Source organism: Peromyscus maniculatus, chromosome 2 (assembly GCF_049852395.1).
Source record: "Peromyscus maniculatus bairdii isolate BWxNUB_F1_BW_parent chromosome 2, HU_Pman_BW_mat_3.1, whole genome shotgun sequence".
Lineage (NCBI taxonomy): Eukaryota > Metazoa > Chordata > Mammalia > Rodentia > Cricetidae > Peromyscus > Peromyscus maniculatus.
Window position 1 is genome coordinate 85,198,317 of NC_134853.1, and position 19,948 is coordinate 85,218,264.

The window sequence follows — 19,948 nt, forward strand, 5'->3', positions numbered from 1 at the left end:
ACCCACTCCCAGTGACACACTTCCTCCCATAAGGCCACACCTCCTAATCCTTCTCAAGTAGTGCCACTCCCTGATGACCAGGCATTCAAAACATATAAAACTATGGGACCGTTCTTATTCAAACCACTACATTTCCACTCCTTGGCCCCCATAGACTTGTAGCCACATCCTAATCCAGAAATGCACATAGTCCAACTTCAAAAGTCTACATAGCCTATCACAGTCTCAACACTGTTTGAAAGTCCGAAGTTCAAAGTCTCTTATAAAGACTCATGACATTCTCTTAACTGTAATAACCTTTAAAACCAAAGTCAAAAAGCAGATCCTATGCTTCCAATATACAATGGCACAGAATATGCATTACCATTCCAAAACGGGGAAGGGAAGCATGGTGAGGAAATACTGGACCAAAACAAGACTAAAAATCAGCTGGGCAAACTCCACATTCCTCATCTTCATGTCTGAGGTCAAGGTGCTTTTCAGATCTCCAACTCTTTCCAGCTTTGTTGATAGTAACACATTTCTCTTTCTTGGGCTGGTTCCACACCCAGTCTGCAGCTCTCTTTGGCAGGAATCTCATGGCTCCGGCATCTTCAACATTTTGGGGTCTCCAACACAATCCAGGCTTCACCTTCACAGCTTCACACAATGGCCTCTCTGGGCTTCCATTCAGGGACACCCCTGGCACATGCCTGGCCTCAGCAGCTCTCCTTAGCCATGAGGAAAGTTTTTTAGGGAAATACCACAATCCCTTTCTTCTATCCATGACTCTAAAACCAGAACCATGTGACCAAAACTGCCAAATTCTGCTGCTTGCTGGGGCTGGAGTAGGGCCCCTTGTTCAGTTACATCTGCATCAGCTTTCTGTTGCTGACGGTTTCCTTCACTGCTTACTCTTTAATTCCTTTTCACAACTTGGAAGCTTAGCTAGTTGGGGTCGTGCCCTGAGGTCACCACTCCTTTTATCCCATTTAGCTTCAAGCTTTTCTTTAAATTTTTTGTGTCCTTGAGCCCTAGACTTAGCTCTCTTACATTTCCTGGTGCTCCTTTTCTCCTCAAACTGTACAATTTGTATTTTTTCCTTGCTCAACAACTTGATCTGCATAAGACCGGCCACTAATGACCATGTGACACCGTTATTGAAAATCTCTTTTGCCAGTGCCATCAATCCAAAACTCTTTAAATTAGACTCAAGTAGATTTTTTTCAGTCAAGGACAAATATCAGCCACATTCTTTGCCCAAAATATCACAAAAATTCTCTCTAGGCCATTTACTAATATTCTTCCCCTGTTAAACTTCTTGAGCTGGGCTCTACAGTTCAAATCAGCTTCAACACTGTCTTCCATGCTCCTACTAATATGGCCCATTAAACCCCACTTAAAGCATTCAACTGATTTCCTAATCCAAAGTCTACATTCCACCCACAAGCAATACAGTCAGGCCTGTCACAGTCATACCCCAGTCCCTGGTACCAACTTCTGTCTTAGTTTCTATTGGTATGAAGAGTCACCATGACCATAGCAACTCTTCCAAAAGAAAACATTTGATTGAGACCTTGCTTAGAGTTTCAGAGATTTGGTTCATTATCATCAAGGTGGAGAATGGGCGTGGCACTCTACAGGCAGACATGGTGCTGGTGAGTTAGCTGAGAGTTCCACATCCAGATCCACAGGTAGCAGGAGGAGAGAGTCATTGGGCCTGACTTTGGCTTTTGAAACCTGAGAGCCCACCCCCAGTGACTCACTTTCTCCCACAGGGCCACAGCTACCCTGACAAGGCCACACCTCATAATCCTTCTCAGGTAGTGCCACTCCCTGATGACTAAGCATTCAATACATAAGCCTCTGGGTACCATTCTTATTCAAACCACCACACAGAGTTAGACTTCATCCTCTAGATAATGTGATGTTACTCCAGCCTCCATTCACTCATTTCAAGGAGAGTGCTGTACATGAAGGCACTAATTTGTGTTGCCTTGGGAGAGCTTCCCCCACCCATAAGTCACTCTACAAACATAATTGAGTTGTGAGTGGTAGGACTCTGGGGTTCTAGTTCTTCTCTCTAGATGCTGTGAAACCTCAGGCAGGAAATTGTCCCCATCTCTAAAGCAGGGACACACACACACCTGTTGCCTGGTGTCTTCACCCCACTTACAGGTGTTTCCCATCTCCCAGTGATTCCATGATCTGCCAGGCATGGTTCAAAGCTTTTAGACATGTCCTCAAGGGGAACCTACAGCCTTGGATTGGTGGTAGCCATGGTCCCTGTCTTTGGGTACCAAGCCTGGTTCCTGAACCTCACAGCCCAGCCTCCCATAGTTAATTCATATTCATTCATGCCACCTTCCACCATCTGTCTCTGTTACACTCACTCTCTTTCTCTCTCTCTCTCTCTCTCTCTCTCTCTCTCTCTCTCTCTCTCTCTCTCTCTCTCTCTCCCCTCCTCTCCCTCCCCCTCCCCCTCCCCCTCCTCTCCTCTCCCTCTCCTCTCCTCTCCTCCCCCTCTCCTCTCCCTCTCCCTCTCCCTCTCCTCCCCCTCTCCTCCCCCTCTCCTCCCCCTCTCCTCTCCCTCTCCCTCTCCCTCTCCTCCCTCTCCTCCCCCTCTTCTCCCCCTCTCCTCCCCCTCTCCTCCCCCTCTCCTCCCCCTCTCCTGTCCCTCTCCCTCTCCTCTCCTCTCCCTCTCCTCCCTCTCCTCCCCCTCTCCTCCCCCTCTCCTCCCCCTCTCCTCTCCCTCTCCCTCTCCCTCTCCCTCTCCTCTCCTCCCCCTCTCCTCCCCCTCTCCTCCCCCTCTCCTCTCCCTCTCCTCCCTCTCCTCCCCCTCTCCTCCTCCTCTCCTCCCTCTCCTCCCCCTCTCCTCCCCTTCTCCTCCCCCTCTCCTCCCCCTCTCCTCCTCCCCCTCTCCTCCCCCTCTCCTCCCCCTCTCCTCCTCCCCCTCTCCTCCTCCCTCTCCTCCCCCTCTCCTCCCCCTCTCCTCTCCTCCCCTCCCCTCCCCTCCCCTCCCCTCCCCTCCCCTCCCCTCCTCTCCTCTCCTGAGCTTCCCCTGTTTCCACCAACTGGGGGAAGCTGTAATGAGGCATGAGTCTGTATGGGGGTGCTTCCCCATCACTCCAGCAGCTGGAAGACAAAACCATTATGATGCAGGTATGGCTCAGCCAGGAAGTGGCCCCCACTATTCCCCAGCACCTTGGCTTGTTCAGAGTTGCTGAAGGGTTGCTTTGTGCTGGTCCAGCGCAGCCAGAGAATGCCTTCCCCACAATCCAGTGCAAAGCCAGGCAGAATCCCAGCCAGGCTGAATCAGGATTAAAGGATTGGCTTCATGGAGGGAAATTAAGCATTGTGAGCGGCGCAGTTCTCAGCACCACTGATAAGGGGGATCAGCCTCAAGTAACACCAATCTCATTAAGAGCTGCTGAATGGCACAGGCTAATTCACGCCAGTAAACTTATGTGCTGGAGGGAACCTGTCTGCCATGGTGACAGTTCAGGAGTAGGTCTAGCAATCATAGTGCTAACTATAGCTTGCCATGTGTCAGGTGTATGTGTTGAGTGTGGTACATGAAACTCTACAAGTTTGACTTTCCATCCCCTTTGTCTAAAGGTCCAGAAAACACAATGCCTGGCAGAGCTCATAAGAACAGCCTGGCATCATTTCAGCTGATCCTTGCTGCCAGGTCTTGGTCTGAGAGTTAGACATGTTCACCATTTAATTCCCAAAGTGGCCCTCTAAAATGTCACATTAATGTGAACGCCATTTCACAGAAAAGGACACTGAAGAGCTGGGGAAATGGCTGTCAGTAGAGAGTTTGCCTTGTAAGAAGGAGAATCTGGGTTTGATTCCCAAAACCCACATAGAACAGCCAGGCATGGCAAGGCACACTTGTAATCCTAGCCTGGGGAGGCAATGATGGGTGAATGGATCCTTGGAGTTCCCTGGCCAGCCAGCCTGGCCTGTCTAATAAGGTACATGCCAGTGATAGACCCTGTCTCAAAAAAAAAAAAAAAGATGGGGACCGAGTGGCCCCTGAGGAACAGCAGTCAAGGTTACCCTCCAACCTTAGCACACATTGGTATGCACACATGGACCTGCACATATGAATACACACCCCAAGAAAAAGGAATCTGAAGCAAAAGTGGTTATGAAATCAGTGATAATAGACCAGCATTCTCTCTGGGGGGTCAGCTCCTTCCAGATGGCACAGCTTTAACCTCCACACTGAAGCTGTAGGCTGTCTGTCCTTGTGGAGTCAGCGGACTTGACTCCTCAGAGATCAGCCCTTGGACCTCACCAGCAGGGGTAGAAAGCACAGGTACAAGGCACCAGGAGACTCTCCAGAGAAGAAATGAAGTCAGTGGTCCTCTGTTTTAGATCGAGGTGGTGGACACCTCTGATTTCTGATGCCTGGAGCCACTTTACAGCTTTGGACTTCCTCGTTTCCACTGTAAGAGCTTTTGCTCCCAAAGATGAGGTTGCAGGGGTTATGTATCCAAAGACTATGGTGCTAAGATCCAGCCTGACAGGTATCTATTTCTCCATCAACTATTGGAGGTGCAGGTTGAGTATCCCTCTTCTGAAATGCTTGGAAGCAGAAGCGTTTCAGAAGCCACAAAGTCTACACAAAGCCAACTACAAAGTCTAGGATACTTGAATATATAGAGAGTGCATTCTTATTACTCTCATTCCCTACCCTCTCTCAACTTTTTATACTCCTGTCTACTTACCCCCCAAAAAACAACAACAACAACAACAACAACCCACTTCCCCACATTCCCATCTGTTTTGTTTTGTGACTCACTGAATTTAACTATAGCTATCTGCGTGACCATGGATGTTTTGTGTGTCAACTTGACACAAGCTAGAGTCATCAGAGGAAGGAACCTCAGCTGAGGAAATGCCTCCTTGAGATCCAGCTGTAAGGTATTTTCTCATTTAGTGATCAATGGGGGAGGGCCCAGCCCATGGTGGGTGGTGCCATCCCTGGACCGCTGGTCCTGGATTCTATAAGAAGACAAGCTGAGCAAGCCATGGGGAGCAAGCCAGGAAGCAGCACCCCTCCATGGCCTCTGCATCAGCTCCTGCCTCCCGGTGCCTGCCCTGTTTGAGTTCCTGCCTTGACTTCCTTCAGTGATGATCAGCAATGCTGAAGTATAAAGCCTTAATAAACCCTTTCCTCCCCGACTTGCTTTTATGGTCATGGTGTTTCGTCACAACAATAGAAACTCTAACTAAGACAGTGAGTGGGTTTAGAACTCTCCATTGGTGCACTTAGCAGTAGATACACAACTGAAGATGATTGCTCCCACATCTCCCAGAGTCTATTATAGCTATTAGTTTAGTAATGGGGGGGGGGGGCTCCTTAGCCCTTCCCACATCCATAGCTGATTATTGACAGGGCCAGTCTTATACAGGTCCAGTGCAGGTAACTACAGCTGCTGTGAGTTCATGATTAGAATGATTGTGTTGTGCCTAGATGACATTTGCAGTCCTTTTCCCTGTCTTGCAGCTCTTCCGTTCTTCCTGATCCCTCGTCCTCAGGGTTCCCTGAGCCTCAGTAGGAGTGGTATCCATTTTGTTTTAGGGGTGTGCACTCAGACATCACTTACTCTCAGTACCTTGGGCAGCCATGAGTCTCTGCGTCCACCTCCCCCCATTCACTGTAAAGAGAGGCTTAGCTAAGGCTAAGGGTGACTCTTGTCTGTTTGTGTAGAAGAGGTGCTTAGTTATTTTAGTTAAACAACAGTACTGTGTTATCCCCTTGGGCCTACGACTCCCCCAAGTGTGGATTGTTGACCTGGCTTACAACACTAAGCATGAATTCCTTCCTGTGCAGTGGGGCTCCAGTTGAATCAGAGGGTGATTAGTTGATTACATGACAGTTGTGCCATTAGTACACAGGTGGGTGCCTCTTGCCTAGAACGTTGGTTGGTTCGGTAGTTAGTAAGGTTCCTAGCTAGGTGTCCTGTGATGCCTTTTCTCTCCTAGTTGCCTGCATGCATCACAACTTCTGGCTCTTTGGAAGTTAACCAGGAGAGAGGAAGTTTCCAGCTGAGCTCCAGCTTTCTCTCTATTTTATAAAAATGTGTGTAGAGTCTTCAGCAACAGGGTCTTACACTCAAGTTTTGATTGGCATCCAGGAGGACTGACAAGAGCCTGAGTCATTTGGGGGCCTGACCAGCTCTTCAAGGTACCCAACACCTGGCACCTGGAATTTCATATGGTGACTCACTGCTTCCAAGAGAAATGTTATCAAGCCATAATGGGTATCTCTCGTAAATCTGGCTTTTATATTTTTAACTTTGATTACAAAATAGTATATTAACCCCCTATCCCTCATCTACCACTCCCTCACCCCACTTAGACATTTCTACCTCAGTGTTGCCACTCTCTACTTTCCTATTACCTGGCTTCTAGTCCCCTCCTTTTTTGGGTTATGGGTTTTGAAGAGAAACCCTACACACAGGGTTTCTCGGTGTGTAGCTTTGCTGTCCTGGAACTCACTCTGTAAACCAGGCTGGCCTTTAACTCAGAGTCTCTGCCTCTGCCTTCCAAATGCAACGATTAAAGGCGAGTGCCATCACTGCCTGGCTTTATAAACTGCCCCCCATCTCACCACCACCACCCCTGCTCCTTTAAGGCATCCCCACATCCTGATTTCCTCTTTCTAGTCTCCAGGGTTCCAGGTTAAAGCTAAGGAGTGGAAGCTGGGATTCACATTTGAAAAAAGACTGTGACATTTCTCCTGGCATGGGTTATCTCATTCAGTATAATTTTTTTCCAGTTCCAGTCATTTACCTGAAAACATCATAATTTAATTTTTCTTTATAGTTGGATGAAATTCCATCATGTATTTGTACCGCATTTTCATTATCCATTCATCAGTTGATGGGCATCTAGGCTGCTTTCATTTCTGTGATGTTGTGAATCAAGCAGCAGTGAATGTGGCTGTGCCAGTATCTCTGTAGTGTGATACGAGATCTTTTGGGCATATGCCCAGGGAATATTTAGCTAGGTCATCTGCTAGTTTGATTTCTTGTTTCTTTGTTTGTGAAGCCCTATTTCCAAGGTGTCTGTACTAGTTTACGATGAAACTGGATCTCTGTCTCTCGTCCTGCACAAAACTCAGCCTAAGAACTGATACCCTGAAACTGCCAGAGAAAGAAGTAGGGAGTGCACTTCAATAGTTAGAGACCTTCTGAATAGGACTTGGGGAAACACGGGGACTAAGACTAACAGTGGAGAAATGGAATCTCCTGAAACTAAAAGGCTTCTGGACAGCAAAAGAATCTATCAGAATAAAGAGGCAGCCTGCAAAATGGAAGAAAAAAATTCCATCTGTATATTGGGCAGAGGATTAGTATCTAGAAAGAACTAAAATAAATAAATAAATAAATAAATAAATAAATAAATAAATAAATAAATAAATGTGAAGACAACAATCCAATTTAAGAGGGGTTGTGGAATTAAGCAGAGAGTTCTTAAAAGAAATGCAGATGGCTAATTAAAACTTCTGAAAGTGTATCACATCCTTAGCGCTCAGGGAAATGCAGATTAAAGCTACTTTAAGGTTTCGTCTCATGGGGCTGGGGTGCTGGCCCAGTGATTCAAAGCACTGACTGCTCTCGCTGAGTACTCAGGTTCGATTCCCAGCTCCCACATGACAGCTTACAACCATCTATAACTCCAGTCCAAGGGGATCCAACACCCTCTTCTGGTCTCCATAGATACCAAGTATGCATGTGGTACACAGACATGCATGCAGGCAAAACATACATACACATAAAATGTTTTTTTTTAATGTTGGATTAAAAGATTCCATCTCCAGTCAGAATGTCTGTTGTCAAAAATACAAATAACAAGAATACTAGTCTCATAAGATGAATTGTGGGATAGTCTTACTACCCTTGTCTTCTGTGAGAATTTGTGTAGAATTTGTATTATTACTTAACTAAGTGTTTTATAAAATCAACCAGTGAACCTTTAAGGGTCTGGAGGTTTCTTTGTGGGAATTACTTTTATGCGCTGATTCTTTAATGGGCACAGAAATTCAAGTTACCCATTTCTTCTGGGATGAGCTTTGTTTCTGTGTCTTTGAGGTGCTTGTCTTTCCTAAATTGTTGAAATTGTTGGCCTAAAGTTCATAGTTACTTTTAGTCCTTTTGACATCTGTAGGCTCTCTAGTGATGACTCCTTTTTATCCTTGATCCTAATGATTTGTATCCTCTGGTGAGAGGCTTATTAAGTATATTGATCTTTACAAAGAATTGGCTTTTGTTTTCATTGGCTTTGCTCTTTTATGCTTGTCCATTTTCTATTTCATTCAATTTATGCTTCTGCTGAGTTATTTCTTCTCCTTACTTTTGACTCAGGTTGCTTATCATTAAGCCTCTATTTAAAATGGTTTATGTTTTATGTGTATTTGTCTGGGTGAGTGAATGCCACATGTGTGTGAGGTGCCTGTGGAGGCCAGAAGAGGTCATTAGATCCCTTGGAGCTGGAATTACAGGGCTGTAGAACACACTCAGGCCTTCTGGGAGATCAGTATTTATTCTTAACCTCTGAGTCATGGCTCCAGCCTATATAGAGACTTCCTGTGGTGTGCTCAGTCCATGTGTGTTCCTGCCCCTAACTCTTTTATTCTCAGTAACAGTTGCTAAGAGAAGTAAGTCAGATCCCTAGTAGTAATTTGCCCATTTTGTGTTAATTCAGTTTTCACTTTTGTGTTTTTAGACTTCCATAGTCTAAGGAAATTGGTCACTTTATCATCATACAGATTATTTTATTTTGCCTGGCAGCAGTCTGATTATCTAGTACCCTTTAAAGAAGTGAGAGATTGTGAGACACTTTGGAGCACTTAGAGCGCACACGAACACTTCAGAGCCGTGCTTTGTGGCTGTGGTGGGTGCAGGGCTCCTGGAGGGCTCATGCTCTCTAAGCGTCCCCTATGTCCTGGCCTCTTCTCTGTCATCTCTATAGTCCTTCCCGAAGTTGTGTGGTAGCCATACCATTGTCCTCAGTTTCCAGAGTGTGCAGATGAGGCTTTGAAAGCACAGACCGTTTCTGAGAAGCCTGAACTCAGCTCCCTGTGGCCATGTGTTGCTTTTCCCCTTGCCCCCACGTACACATGTTCTTACCTTACTCTTCAGCTTCCTCTTACCCTTCCAAGTGACCCGTTATTCCCACTGTGCCTGCAGCCGACAGTGAAAACAACATCACCTCCAACCAGTCCCGATCTCCACCTGCTGCAGTGGAAGAGAAGTGGAAACCTCAGGCCCAGAGGAACAGTGCCAACAACAGTAGGTCTCAGCATGCTGGAGCCTAGGGCTCCCAGAAGCCCCACTGCAGCTCTGTCCTTTCCCCTGCTGTTACCATCTCTACCTCCCGTGGGTCTGAAGATGATGCATACAGCTCCAAAGCATACTTGTACTTAGACTCGGGCAGGAATTCTTAACTTGTGGGTAGGTGAAAGGAAGCCAGGAAGAAGGGGTGTGTGTGTGTGTCCAAAGCACTACTTAATACCAGAATCACAACTAGAACCTCACATTTTCAGTTTATGTAAGCTTTTTTATTTGGCACTGACCCTAAAACACGTTAGTTACTAAAGATTCCTATGTAATTCCTGTTGAAGAAAAGGTTGTATTCAAAGGTTTAGGTGTTTGGCACATGTGACAAGTATGTTGCACACATATCACTATATACGATTCTTATGCCCATGGCAGGCATTATCAATCAATCATAGAACTTTATCCCTAAGGTACTGTCGACTGTAAAAAGAAGACCATACCAATTTGTATGCAACACAAAATCTATTTGTTATTCTTCATACTAGCTCTTTAGGGTGTTGTTGCAGCCGGGTTAAGCAGCTTTGAATGTCAGAAGTAATCCTTTTTCTCTTTGTGTCCCCTGCCAGCCACAACTAGTGGTTTGACACCCAACAGTGTAATCCCCGAGAAGGAGCGGCAGAACATCGCAGAACGGCTGCTGCGGGTCATGTGTGCTGACCTGGGTGCACTGAGCGTGGTCAGTGGGAAGGAGTTCCTCAAGTTGGCCCAAACCCTGGTAGACAGTGGCGCCCGCTATGGGGCCTTCTCCGTCACCGAGATCCTGGGCAACTTTAACACATTAGCACTGAAGCACCTGCCACGCATGTACAACCAGGTGAAGGTGAAGGTGACATGTGCCCTGGGCAGCAATGCCTGCCTGGGCATCGGTGTTACATGCCACTCCCAGAGTGTGGGCCCTGACTCCTGCTACATCCTTACAGCCTACCAGGCTGAGGGCAACCACATCAAGAGTTATGTGCTAGGTGTGAAGGGTGCAGACATTCGTGAGAGCGGTGACTTGGTGCATCACTGGGTGCAGAACGTGCTGTCAGAGTTTGTGATGTCAGAGATCCGGACCGTGTATGTCACCGACTGCCGGGTGAGCACATCCGCCTTCTCCAAGGCTGGCATGTGCCTTCGCTGCTCAGCCTGTGCCTTGAACTCAGTGGTGCAGAGTGTGCTGAGCAAGCGGACGCTGCAGGCCCGCAGCATGCATGAGGTCATCGAGCTGCTCAATGTGTGTGAGGACCTAGCAGGCTCTACGGGCCTGGCCAAGGAGACCTTTGGCTCTCTGGAGGAGACATCACCACCACCCTGCTGGAACTCAGTGACCGACTCGCTGCTTCTGGTACACGAGCGCTACGAGCAGATCTGCGAGTTCTACAGCCGTGCCAAGAAAATGAACCTCATCCAGAGCCTCAACAAGCACTTGCTGAGCAACCTGGCCGCCATCCTGACGCCCGTGAAGCAGGCAGTCATAGAGCTCAGTAATGAGAGCCAGCCCACCCTGCAGCTGGTGCTGCCCACCTACGTCCGGCTAGAGAAGCTGTTCACAGCCAAAGCCAACGACGCAGGCACGGTCAGCAAGCTGTGCCATCTCTTTCTAGAAGCACTCAAGGAGAACTTCAAGGTGCACCCAGCCCACAAGGTGGCCATGATCCTGGATCCTCAGCAGAAGCTTCGGCCAGTGCCACCCTATCAGCATGAGGAGATCATCAGCAAGGTGTGTGAGCTCATCAATGAGGTGAAGGAGTCCTGGGCTGAGGAGGCCGACTTTGAGCCCGCCACCAAGAAGGCACGTTCAGCCACCGGCGAGCACCCCACAGCTCAGGAAGATGACCGGCTGGGCAAGAATGAAGTATACGACTACCTTCAGGAACCCCTCTTCCAGGCCACTCCCGACCTCTTCCAGTACTGGTCATGTGTGACCCAAAAGCACACGAAACTTGCCAAGCTCGCCTTCTGGCTCCTGGCTGTTCCTGCTGTGGGGGCTCGAAGCGGGTGTGTAAATATGTGTGAACAAGCACTTCTGATCAAAAGGAGGCGGCTGCTCAGCCCGGAAGACATGAACAAGCTCATGTTTTTGAAATCTAACATGCTTTAAGACTCAACTTTGGGGAACAACAAACAAACAAAAAAAAGACGAAAAGAAGAAAAACGTTAGGAAAACACACACAACACTGTCACAAAGAAATTTAAGTTCTAAACACTGTGGAACCTCATTGTAAATGCCCCCTGGAAACTTAAGTGCTTTTTTTTCCAGTGTGTGTGTATGTTTGTGTGTATGTATATTTGTGTGTGTATGTGTGTGTGCACATGTGTCCACACCCACACGTGACATTTTGTGTGGGTAAAGGGTATGGGGAGCTCATGCTTAAATGCACAGCCAGAGAAGCTCCACACGTGCATATGCGCACATGCGCACACACACACACATACGCATGCACACACACACACATACACACAAACCTGGTGCGTGTATGCATGCCTGTCCTCGGGTGTGTGTGCATTGAGCTGGGTGTGTCAGGAAAGCTGAGAGACTGGGAAAGCAGGATGGCTTCACTTTCCTTGGGCAGGGGCTCTAAGGACTCCGTTTTCAGGTGTGCAGATTGGGAGAAGCTGAGATTGTGAAATGTTCAGGCAGCTGAGGGCTGAAGTGGCTTGAACTCCCATCCTCGACCCGAGCCCTTCCTTTCCATTCCTCCGTCCCTTCAACCCATGGTACCCATCCTCTGGCCCGGCTGCTCTGACAGACTCTCCAAACTGCATCAGATGGACAGTTTCTGCACTGGACTTCATTTCTTGTTTCACCTTCAGGGCATTAAGCTGCTGTACCCGTGACCTCCCCTTGGATGTCTGGGTCAGCTGCCTTAGAATACACACTATCTATCTCCCCAAATCAGGAAAGGAGACTTTAAAAATATAAAGCTGATGTTTTACTTTTTAATATAAGAGAGAGAGAGAAAGGACATTTTTTTTTCCAGAGATGTATAACTGACTCTACACTCAAGGTTTTTTTCATTTTGTTTGTTTGTTTGTTTGTTGTTTGTTTTTTTTCCTCCAATGCTTTAGCAATTTTTTTTATCGTTTGGGGGATTCAATTTCTTTTCACATTGACTTAGACTCTGCTGGGAGGCACTGAATATCGTAACTTATGTTCTAGAGTTTTGTTTCGTGTTTTTCTTCCCCTTCTAGTGCTCAAGTCACACTGTAAACTAGCTCATCTCAGTGGTGGTATTCAGGACTCACAAAACAAAGATCAAGGATATAGCTGTGTGTCTGGAGTAGGGAGTGGAGAGGAGACGTGGTTCTTTGACTGTGGGGTTTGGTGGAAGCCATAGTGGGCAGCATGTGGCTTTTGGGGTCCTGAATGTCAACGCGAGAGCTGCTGCCTGGTTCCTGCCTGTGGTAGTGTGAATGTCCACCTCATGAATGTTTGCCCCTTCCTGCTGCTCACCACATGCTGACCTCCAGCTCTGCGGGGACTGTGATTTACTCACTCCACATTTGTGTCTACCAGACCCACAGTCCCTCTCCCTCCCCAGACCCCAGGGGTTCTGGGAGCTTATAACCCTCAGAGGTCCTCACAGGCACCTCAGACCTGTAGTCAGGGCGGTGGTGGGGCACAGTACGTTGCTGGCTGAACATCCTGTGGGTGGATGCGCTTGATTCGATGCTGTGAAAGGGGCTGTTAGCCCTCACTCTGATCCCCCTGGCCAGGAGCTAATGTTTCTACACACAGACCAGATGCCAAGAGGGGACGCCATTCTCTTCCGAGGATGACGGGCACAACCACCCCATAAATAAAGACCTTGGTATCCCTGATTCTTCAGTGACCACAGCTGTGGGATGGGGGTGCATACACATCAGGCTGAGAATGTCCACCCCTGTGGGGCTATTTGCAAAAGCACCTCTACCACCTGGGGCTTGGACTGCCCTCCTCTTCTAGTCATAGAGCATTATTCAACTGAAAGATACCTCGACTTCAAAAAGCACTGTACCCATGGCCCTCTCCCCCCAGTCCCCAGCAGGACAGGAGTGAAGAGGGATTTAAAGACACAAAGGCTTCCGGTTCTCTTCAAGGTTTCAGAACACTGTCCTTGAGGACTAAGCCTGCACTCCCTGCCTCACAAGACGAACCCAGCTCTTCTGCAGAGTCTCAGATACACAGATAAATCAGAGAAGGCGATACTCACATTCACTCCAGCAAGCTATGTTCTCAGGAACCACCATACACTCTCTCCTCCAGGGGGACTTCCAGGCATTTTCAGCACAGTGTCTTCAACTTGGGTCTTAACCATCAGAGGAACCTCTGTCCACAGTGGAGAAATCTAGACAGGAACTCAGAGTCGCTCCCTGAAGAATGAAGGAATGTCTTCAGACTGCTTGGGGAACATTCCAGGAGGTGGGCTCTGGATAGCTAAGGGACAGTCTCCCTCAGCTGTTGGGGAAGGGGACACAACCTGGCACTTGTAGCCACACTGGGTGCTGAGTGCGGTCAGTGAGAACAGATCCTCAGGCAGAGCTGGTTTGAGCTGCTGTTAGTGGCTGACCATCAGCCAAGCCCAGATGTACATTTCAAGCATTCTTTTCGGAGCATGGAACATTCGCCCTCCAGAAAGAACATTAGTGTGAAACTCCAGGCTCCTGGTCAGAGGTCGTTACATCCTGTCCAGTTCATTGGCATCCCTGGGCTGAGATCGCCTCTGTAGGTTCAATGTGAGCCCCAGTCAGTCCTCAGAAACCTGTCTCCCAGGCTGCCTCGTCCTCACAGATTATAAGGTGGCAGGCTGTCAATCATTTCTCTCTAGTGTCATCAACCAGAAAGACTGTGCCCGGTGTCTGCTGTCATGTGGGCCATCTCACAGTGCATGCACATCCTGCAGCAAACAGCTCAATAAATCCCAAAGATCTCCCAGGCCCAGCCACAGGCCCCATCAACAGCAATAGCCACCTTACCAAATTCTACTTCAGCCAAAGCACTAAGATGGGCTCTTCCAGTTCCTCTCCAATGGCCTGGGCTGGCCTTGACCTTCAGAAAGATTTTGTCATCTGCCTCCTGGTTCTGTGACCACTAAAGGTCTTCACATCATAGGCTTTTGGGGTCTGGGAGACCAGGAAGCTGGGCCATTTCTGTCCTGTTCTCATAGCTTACCTCAAGCTGTATGATTCCCTGGCCAAAAATGGTCTTTGCTTTGACATCCCTGAATCCAAACATGGAAGTAGAGAAGATGCACTTCCGTTAGCAAGGTTCTCCGTGAATCTGAGGTCACTTTGTTTCCCCCAATGAAGCCCAAGCCAAGGCCTGCAGCTTGTTGGCCTGGGATTCAACATTCAAGAGGTCTCAGGTCTGTGAGGAGTCGTTATCCATGGAAACACTTGTTCTCAACGTGACTCTGTTCCCAACACCCAGGTCTACCTGCCAAGCCTCCCTTGCATGGCATTCACCAGGAAGCAAGATGGGTGCTGAGCACAGCTGTCTGTGTTTCATCCCTAGGGGTTGCCTGCACAGGAAGCCATGGGCCACAGCACATATGATGTCACCATCCCACTTGATGGCTTCACATTTGGCCTTGTGGGGCTGGCTCTGGGCTGAGGGAAAGGTACCTGTCTCCTGGTGAGAAGGGCAGCTGGTAATACTGATGAGAACTCAGCTCCAGGATTTTAGGAAGGAAGAATCTTCATTTCAGTTTGACAGATTTTATCTCCTGCACTTTGAAGAGTTGGAAGAATTCTACAAGGCATGTTTTCCACTGTGAAGCTTTGGAGCCCAAGGTCCCCTATTTTCCTGGCCTCAGGCTAGGCTGCCCAAGGAGTGGGGACAGCCGAGGAGAGTCTGGGCACCATACATACTCACCCTGAGGACACAGGGTCACCAAGAAGGATCAAAGCTGGGACGTAGGTCAAGGGATACCCTGTGAGATGCCACCCAGACCTTGCCCTGTCGTGCTTGAAGAGGGGCCCTCGGTATCCATGAGCTGGGCCCAGCCCCGAGCTGCCTGGCCTTGACAGTGCTGTGACACTATTGTGTCTGGAATATATCTAGAGGAAGGCTTCTGGGGGGCAGGACCAAGAGACTGAGTCTCAGGCTATACCCTGGAGACAGTGCACAGGGCTCCAGTCCCCAGGGCAGTGGGAGAGCTGGCAAGGAGGCCGGCCCTCCCTTTCACTGTGGCTAATGTTTGCTAGGCCAGTTATGGTGAACCAATGATACAGTGTTCTCTCTTGGGTTTCCTTCCTGTCTCCCCTTGACAGGGGCTCCAGGGGGATGCTATGGCTGGGGTGGTTTGTTTGTTTTTTTTTCCTGTCTCCTTTGGATCTGAGGATGGCAGTCTAGAGAGCCCTGGCTTGGACCAAGGGAACCTGTGGTCTCTGAGCAGATGTAGTCCTCACATGGAAGAGGGTGGCACCTTCAGGGTTCCACTCCCGTATGGGAAGTTGACAAGGCTTAGGGTTGGCATGAGCATCATGACCCACCAAGGTCCTACCCACCCAAGCATCCCATTGGGCACCTTGACTCTTTGAACCAAAGTTCCTAAAGGGCACAGCCTGGCCTTGTCCTTCGGGCCTGAATTTGCAGGCCAGCCAGAAGGGGGGCTCCTCCCACAACCCAGGTGCCCGAAGGCTCTCCTGGGACCCTTCTCCCACCCAGCCAGGGTGGGTGGCTTCCCAGGCAGGGCTCAAGCTTGTGGCCCGATGCAGGCTGAGGGTCTGGCCAGCCAGGAAAGAGCAAGAGCCATGTGGCAGGGCCTTCTGGACCCCAAGCATCAGGAAACCATTTTGTACAACAACCTGGAGCAGAGATATTTTTTAAGAGGCATGAGTTATTTTCAGTTGTCTCCTGATCCTGTCTTTTTTTTTTTTTCCTTTGCCCCACAACTTCATGTGGGTGATCCGTTCACATCAGGTAAATCTTGAGAACGCCTTGGTGCCCCCATCCCTCCTGCCCTCCTACTCAGTGACCACATGTGTGCGCCCCCATCCTGTCTCAGTAGTAAAGACGTTCTAGGCAATACCATAGACACATCCGTGTCTCGCTTCAAGTGCAAGAAACTCAAGTCATCTTAAAAAAAAAAAAACTAAAAACACAAAAAAATTTACAAAAAAGCAAACACACACACAAAAAAAATATCTTTTTTAGGCCAGAGTTTTCTACAGGTATTAATGAATATTTTTCTTAATCCTTATAAGTTTTATGTGTTTAATATTTCTTAATACCAGTAGCATTAATTTATACTTTTGTAGCAACATAATATTTTTATAAACAGCCAGCGCTTGGCTCAAGTCTTCACGGGGGTTTATGCAGGGCTATCTTAGGGACCCTGTGTACCATGTACTGTATTTAAAAAAAAAGTTACCTAGTGTCACACTTGCTGTGTTAATTAACAAAGATGTCGGTGGTCTCCTGTATCGATGGTGTGGATCCAGCAGTCCTTCAAGGAGCCACATTGCATGGGGGTTGAGTTGCCGGTTCTTGTGATACATAAACTCCCAAGGCCAAACTTGCGGGTTTCTTTAGGGTTTTATGTGTGTCCTTTGGGCTGTTTTGTTTTGGTTTGGATACTGTTTCTCCATTTTACAGCCAAGTCGATTTCATGATGTTTAAAAATTTTACTGATGTTAAATGGAGGAAAGGGACAGAAAAAAAAATTTTAAAAAGAGAGATTTTTACAAAGTAATAAAATTTAAAACTGAGCTGTTTCAATGTTGCTGTTTTTACCTGTCTGTTCTTGTCCAAAAGTGGAATGTTCCCATGGAGAAGAAAAAGGTTCCACTGCATTCCTTAAGTCACCAAAAGCCCCAGCCCAAGAATCAGTTCCTCCCCCGACTCCCAAACCATCTCCCAGTTGGTTGATGCCAAGGCAAAAAGACATCCTTTCAATGACTAGAGGATCAGTCGCCTAGTGTGTTCACAAGTTCATGTCAGTGTTGTATTTATGGTTTTACAATAAAACGACTTTAGGAACCTCCGGTGTGTGATGTGTTTCTTAGGGGTGGAGCTGGGCCATGCCATCCACTTAGCACAGGGCTGGGTGAGGAGGACAGGTCAGGCACCAAGATGGCTTGAGCCTGTCATACTCTGAGGTCATACTTGCCCACTCTTGGGGTCACTGGTTGTCACAGCATAGACCTGGCTCAGCCAGTGTTTAATGGCTATGAGAGACAGTTTCCAAGGAGACAGTGACCTGCTGTGAGATGGCTTGAAGAGGTTTGTTTCAGAATAAGGGATGGAGTTAATCAGTCCTGCTGGTTCAGTACATAAGGCACACATCATAGTGGGCCTGAGCTGGCCCCTGAGCTGTCCATGAGGATCTTGTACCTCTAATACATTGGCCAGAGTCCCCCATGCAATATATGTGTGTTAACAACTGTCCTATGTACCATTCATTTCCTGGGGAAGACTAGCCCAGTCTTGAAAGCATTGGGACTCTACACACACCAGAGTTGGCTCCCACAACTTGTTCAGGGCTTGATGCCACATATGAGGACATTCATGCTTTTCTTCTATAGACTCAAAGTTGAGGGAGAAAAGATCACACCAGAAAATGAACTGAGGCCTATGTAGAGGATAGAGTGCCTTAAGGGAGCCCAGCATGGAAAGGCTGCTTCTTGGTCTCCAGGTAAGTAAAGCCCAGGCCCCTCCCACCTCAGGCTCCACCCATGTCCCAGACTAGTGGAGGGTAACTCCACTCTAAGAAGCTGAGTCACTTGAGTCTTCTAGAAAAATCCTGTCAAATTATTTGTAGGTGTCATCTCTAAACTTGGGCCCTTCCCAGAGGGCAACAGCCCTGCCCTGCAGGCATGCCCCATGGAAGCTTCTCCAAGGGAACCATGGACCTCTGTGTGCCAGCAGGTAAAGTTGGTGCACAAGTTTCTCCATGGCTGCCATTATCAGGAAGTCAGTGGCATCCACAGATGTGCCTGAATTCCCTAGGCCTTGAGGGTCAGATAAGGCCAGGTCATGGCTGGTGGACCTCACCAGTGAAGGGCCAGCCTCTGGGTTATATGACCATTTAAGGTGTTTATTAAGCAGCTGCATGTGTACTGTAGCAAGGAAATCTGGTTAGTAACCACCAAAATCCCACAGCAAGACTGGAGATGCTGTGTGACTCTTCACGGTAAGGGCCAGCTTCCCGGGAATTAATCTTGGTCCCTTTTGAGATGAGTGGTGTGGATTTCTGGGACTAAGTTACAGGCAGGCCTCACCCCATTCCAGCAGAGGATAATTGTGTTGTTAGGGTACACCATTGTCCCTTTAAAGCTGCAGCAAGTCCCTGGGGAAGCCTGTGGGTGGGGGTGGGGGTGGGGGTGTTCCACAGAACGGTCACAGAAAGACGTGACTTCAAGACAGAAAATTGGAGATGGGACAAGTGAGCCACAGGATGATGTATGCTCAGGACACGACCCAAACCCCTGATGTGTCTTCCCACAAGAACTGAGCAGCCCATCCAGGGTGTGGTGGCGCACACTTCTGATCCCAGCACTGGATAGGTAGAGGCAGGACAATCATTGGTGTGAAGACAGCCTGGGCTACATAGAAGGATCTTATCTCAAAGCCTCCATGAGCAGATTTTCATGAGGACACTTGGTTTTATTAGGAAATTTAGAACTATGCAACAAACACACCACCACGAACCTGACATTCCACCCAGCGGTGGGAGCCATTCAGCATGTGGAACCTCTACCCTCTGTTAAACATTTGTCCCCCAGGCCAGTCCAAAGTGCCCCGATTCAGAGTGGTACCTCAAACACTCATTGGCAGCTCTGGTGTATGGGGATGGATATACAGGGTGATGATGTTTGTTAGCCCCAGTTGGAGGACCTTCCTGAAATTTCCCGCACAATTGCCTGTCTCCCTAGTGGATTCTACCCTGTCTACTTCAAACCGGAGCCATGATCGTAAGTCCTGTCCCTCCAGACAATCTCTTCAGTTGGAAACTGGAAACCCCAAGTTGCAGAATTTGAAGGACAAGGTAGTGTCTGTGTGTCTCAGGAGACTATAGAATCTTCTAGACTCGTCTCTCTGCCTGACAGAACACTTCACCAAATGGCCTACGGGCGGGAAAAGCAATCCCATTGCAGAACTGGCCATCAGTCTGGGGAATACGGTCACTTCCATGAGCACTGGCCTGGTTTCCGCTGCAGGGATGACTTTCCACTCAAAAGCATCATCAAGCCGGGAACCTTCACCCTCTGCTCATTATCTGCCCACCATAGAGGCACTGGGTAGATGTCGGTAGTACCAGTTACAGGAGACAACACGGCATGGTTGTGGAGCGTGCTTGTCCTCCAGCTCCTCTGGCCAGCCCACCACCTCCTCTCTTTCCTACATGGCGAGAATCCAGCCCTGCCCAGTGCTTTAAACTCTGCTCAAGGGCCCAGCTGGTTGTTGCAGATGCACTGGGAAGGCCAGGAGACAATCTACTAGGGCAGAAGACCAGGTGAGGACCCCAGAGGACAGGCCCTCCAGGTCAGGTTGGAGAAACATCCGGTGCTACAGCTCCAGGTAATTTGGGATGTGGATGAGACAAGCTAACAGGTGGAGGGAACCACCAGAAAGGACTTGGGTGTGACAAGGGTGGCGACAACCTCAGGCACCTGAACACTCCAGGACATCACTATTTATTTCT

The 19,948-nt window shown here is 48.4% G+C and overlaps 1 protein-coding gene across 6 annotated transcripts in view; it reads left to right on the forward strand.

Moving 5' to 3' along the window:
• Positions 1-11,550, forward strand: part of Znf618 (zinc finger protein 618) — a 171,958-nt gene extending 160,408 nt beyond the window's left edge. For all 6 annotated transcript variants that reach the window (XM_076564338.1, XM_076564342.1, XM_076564339.1 and 3 more), the window contains 2 exons: positions 9,189-9,290; positions 9,905-11,550. In XM_076564338.1, the coding sequence (XP_076420453.1) occupies positions 9,189-9,290; positions 9,905-11,421 (1,619 nt within the window). In that variant the 3' untranslated portion in view covers positions 11,422-11,550. The remainder of the gene's footprint in view (positions 1-9,188; positions 9,291-9,904) is intronic.
• Positions 11,551-19,948: the final 8,398 nt, after the last annotated feature.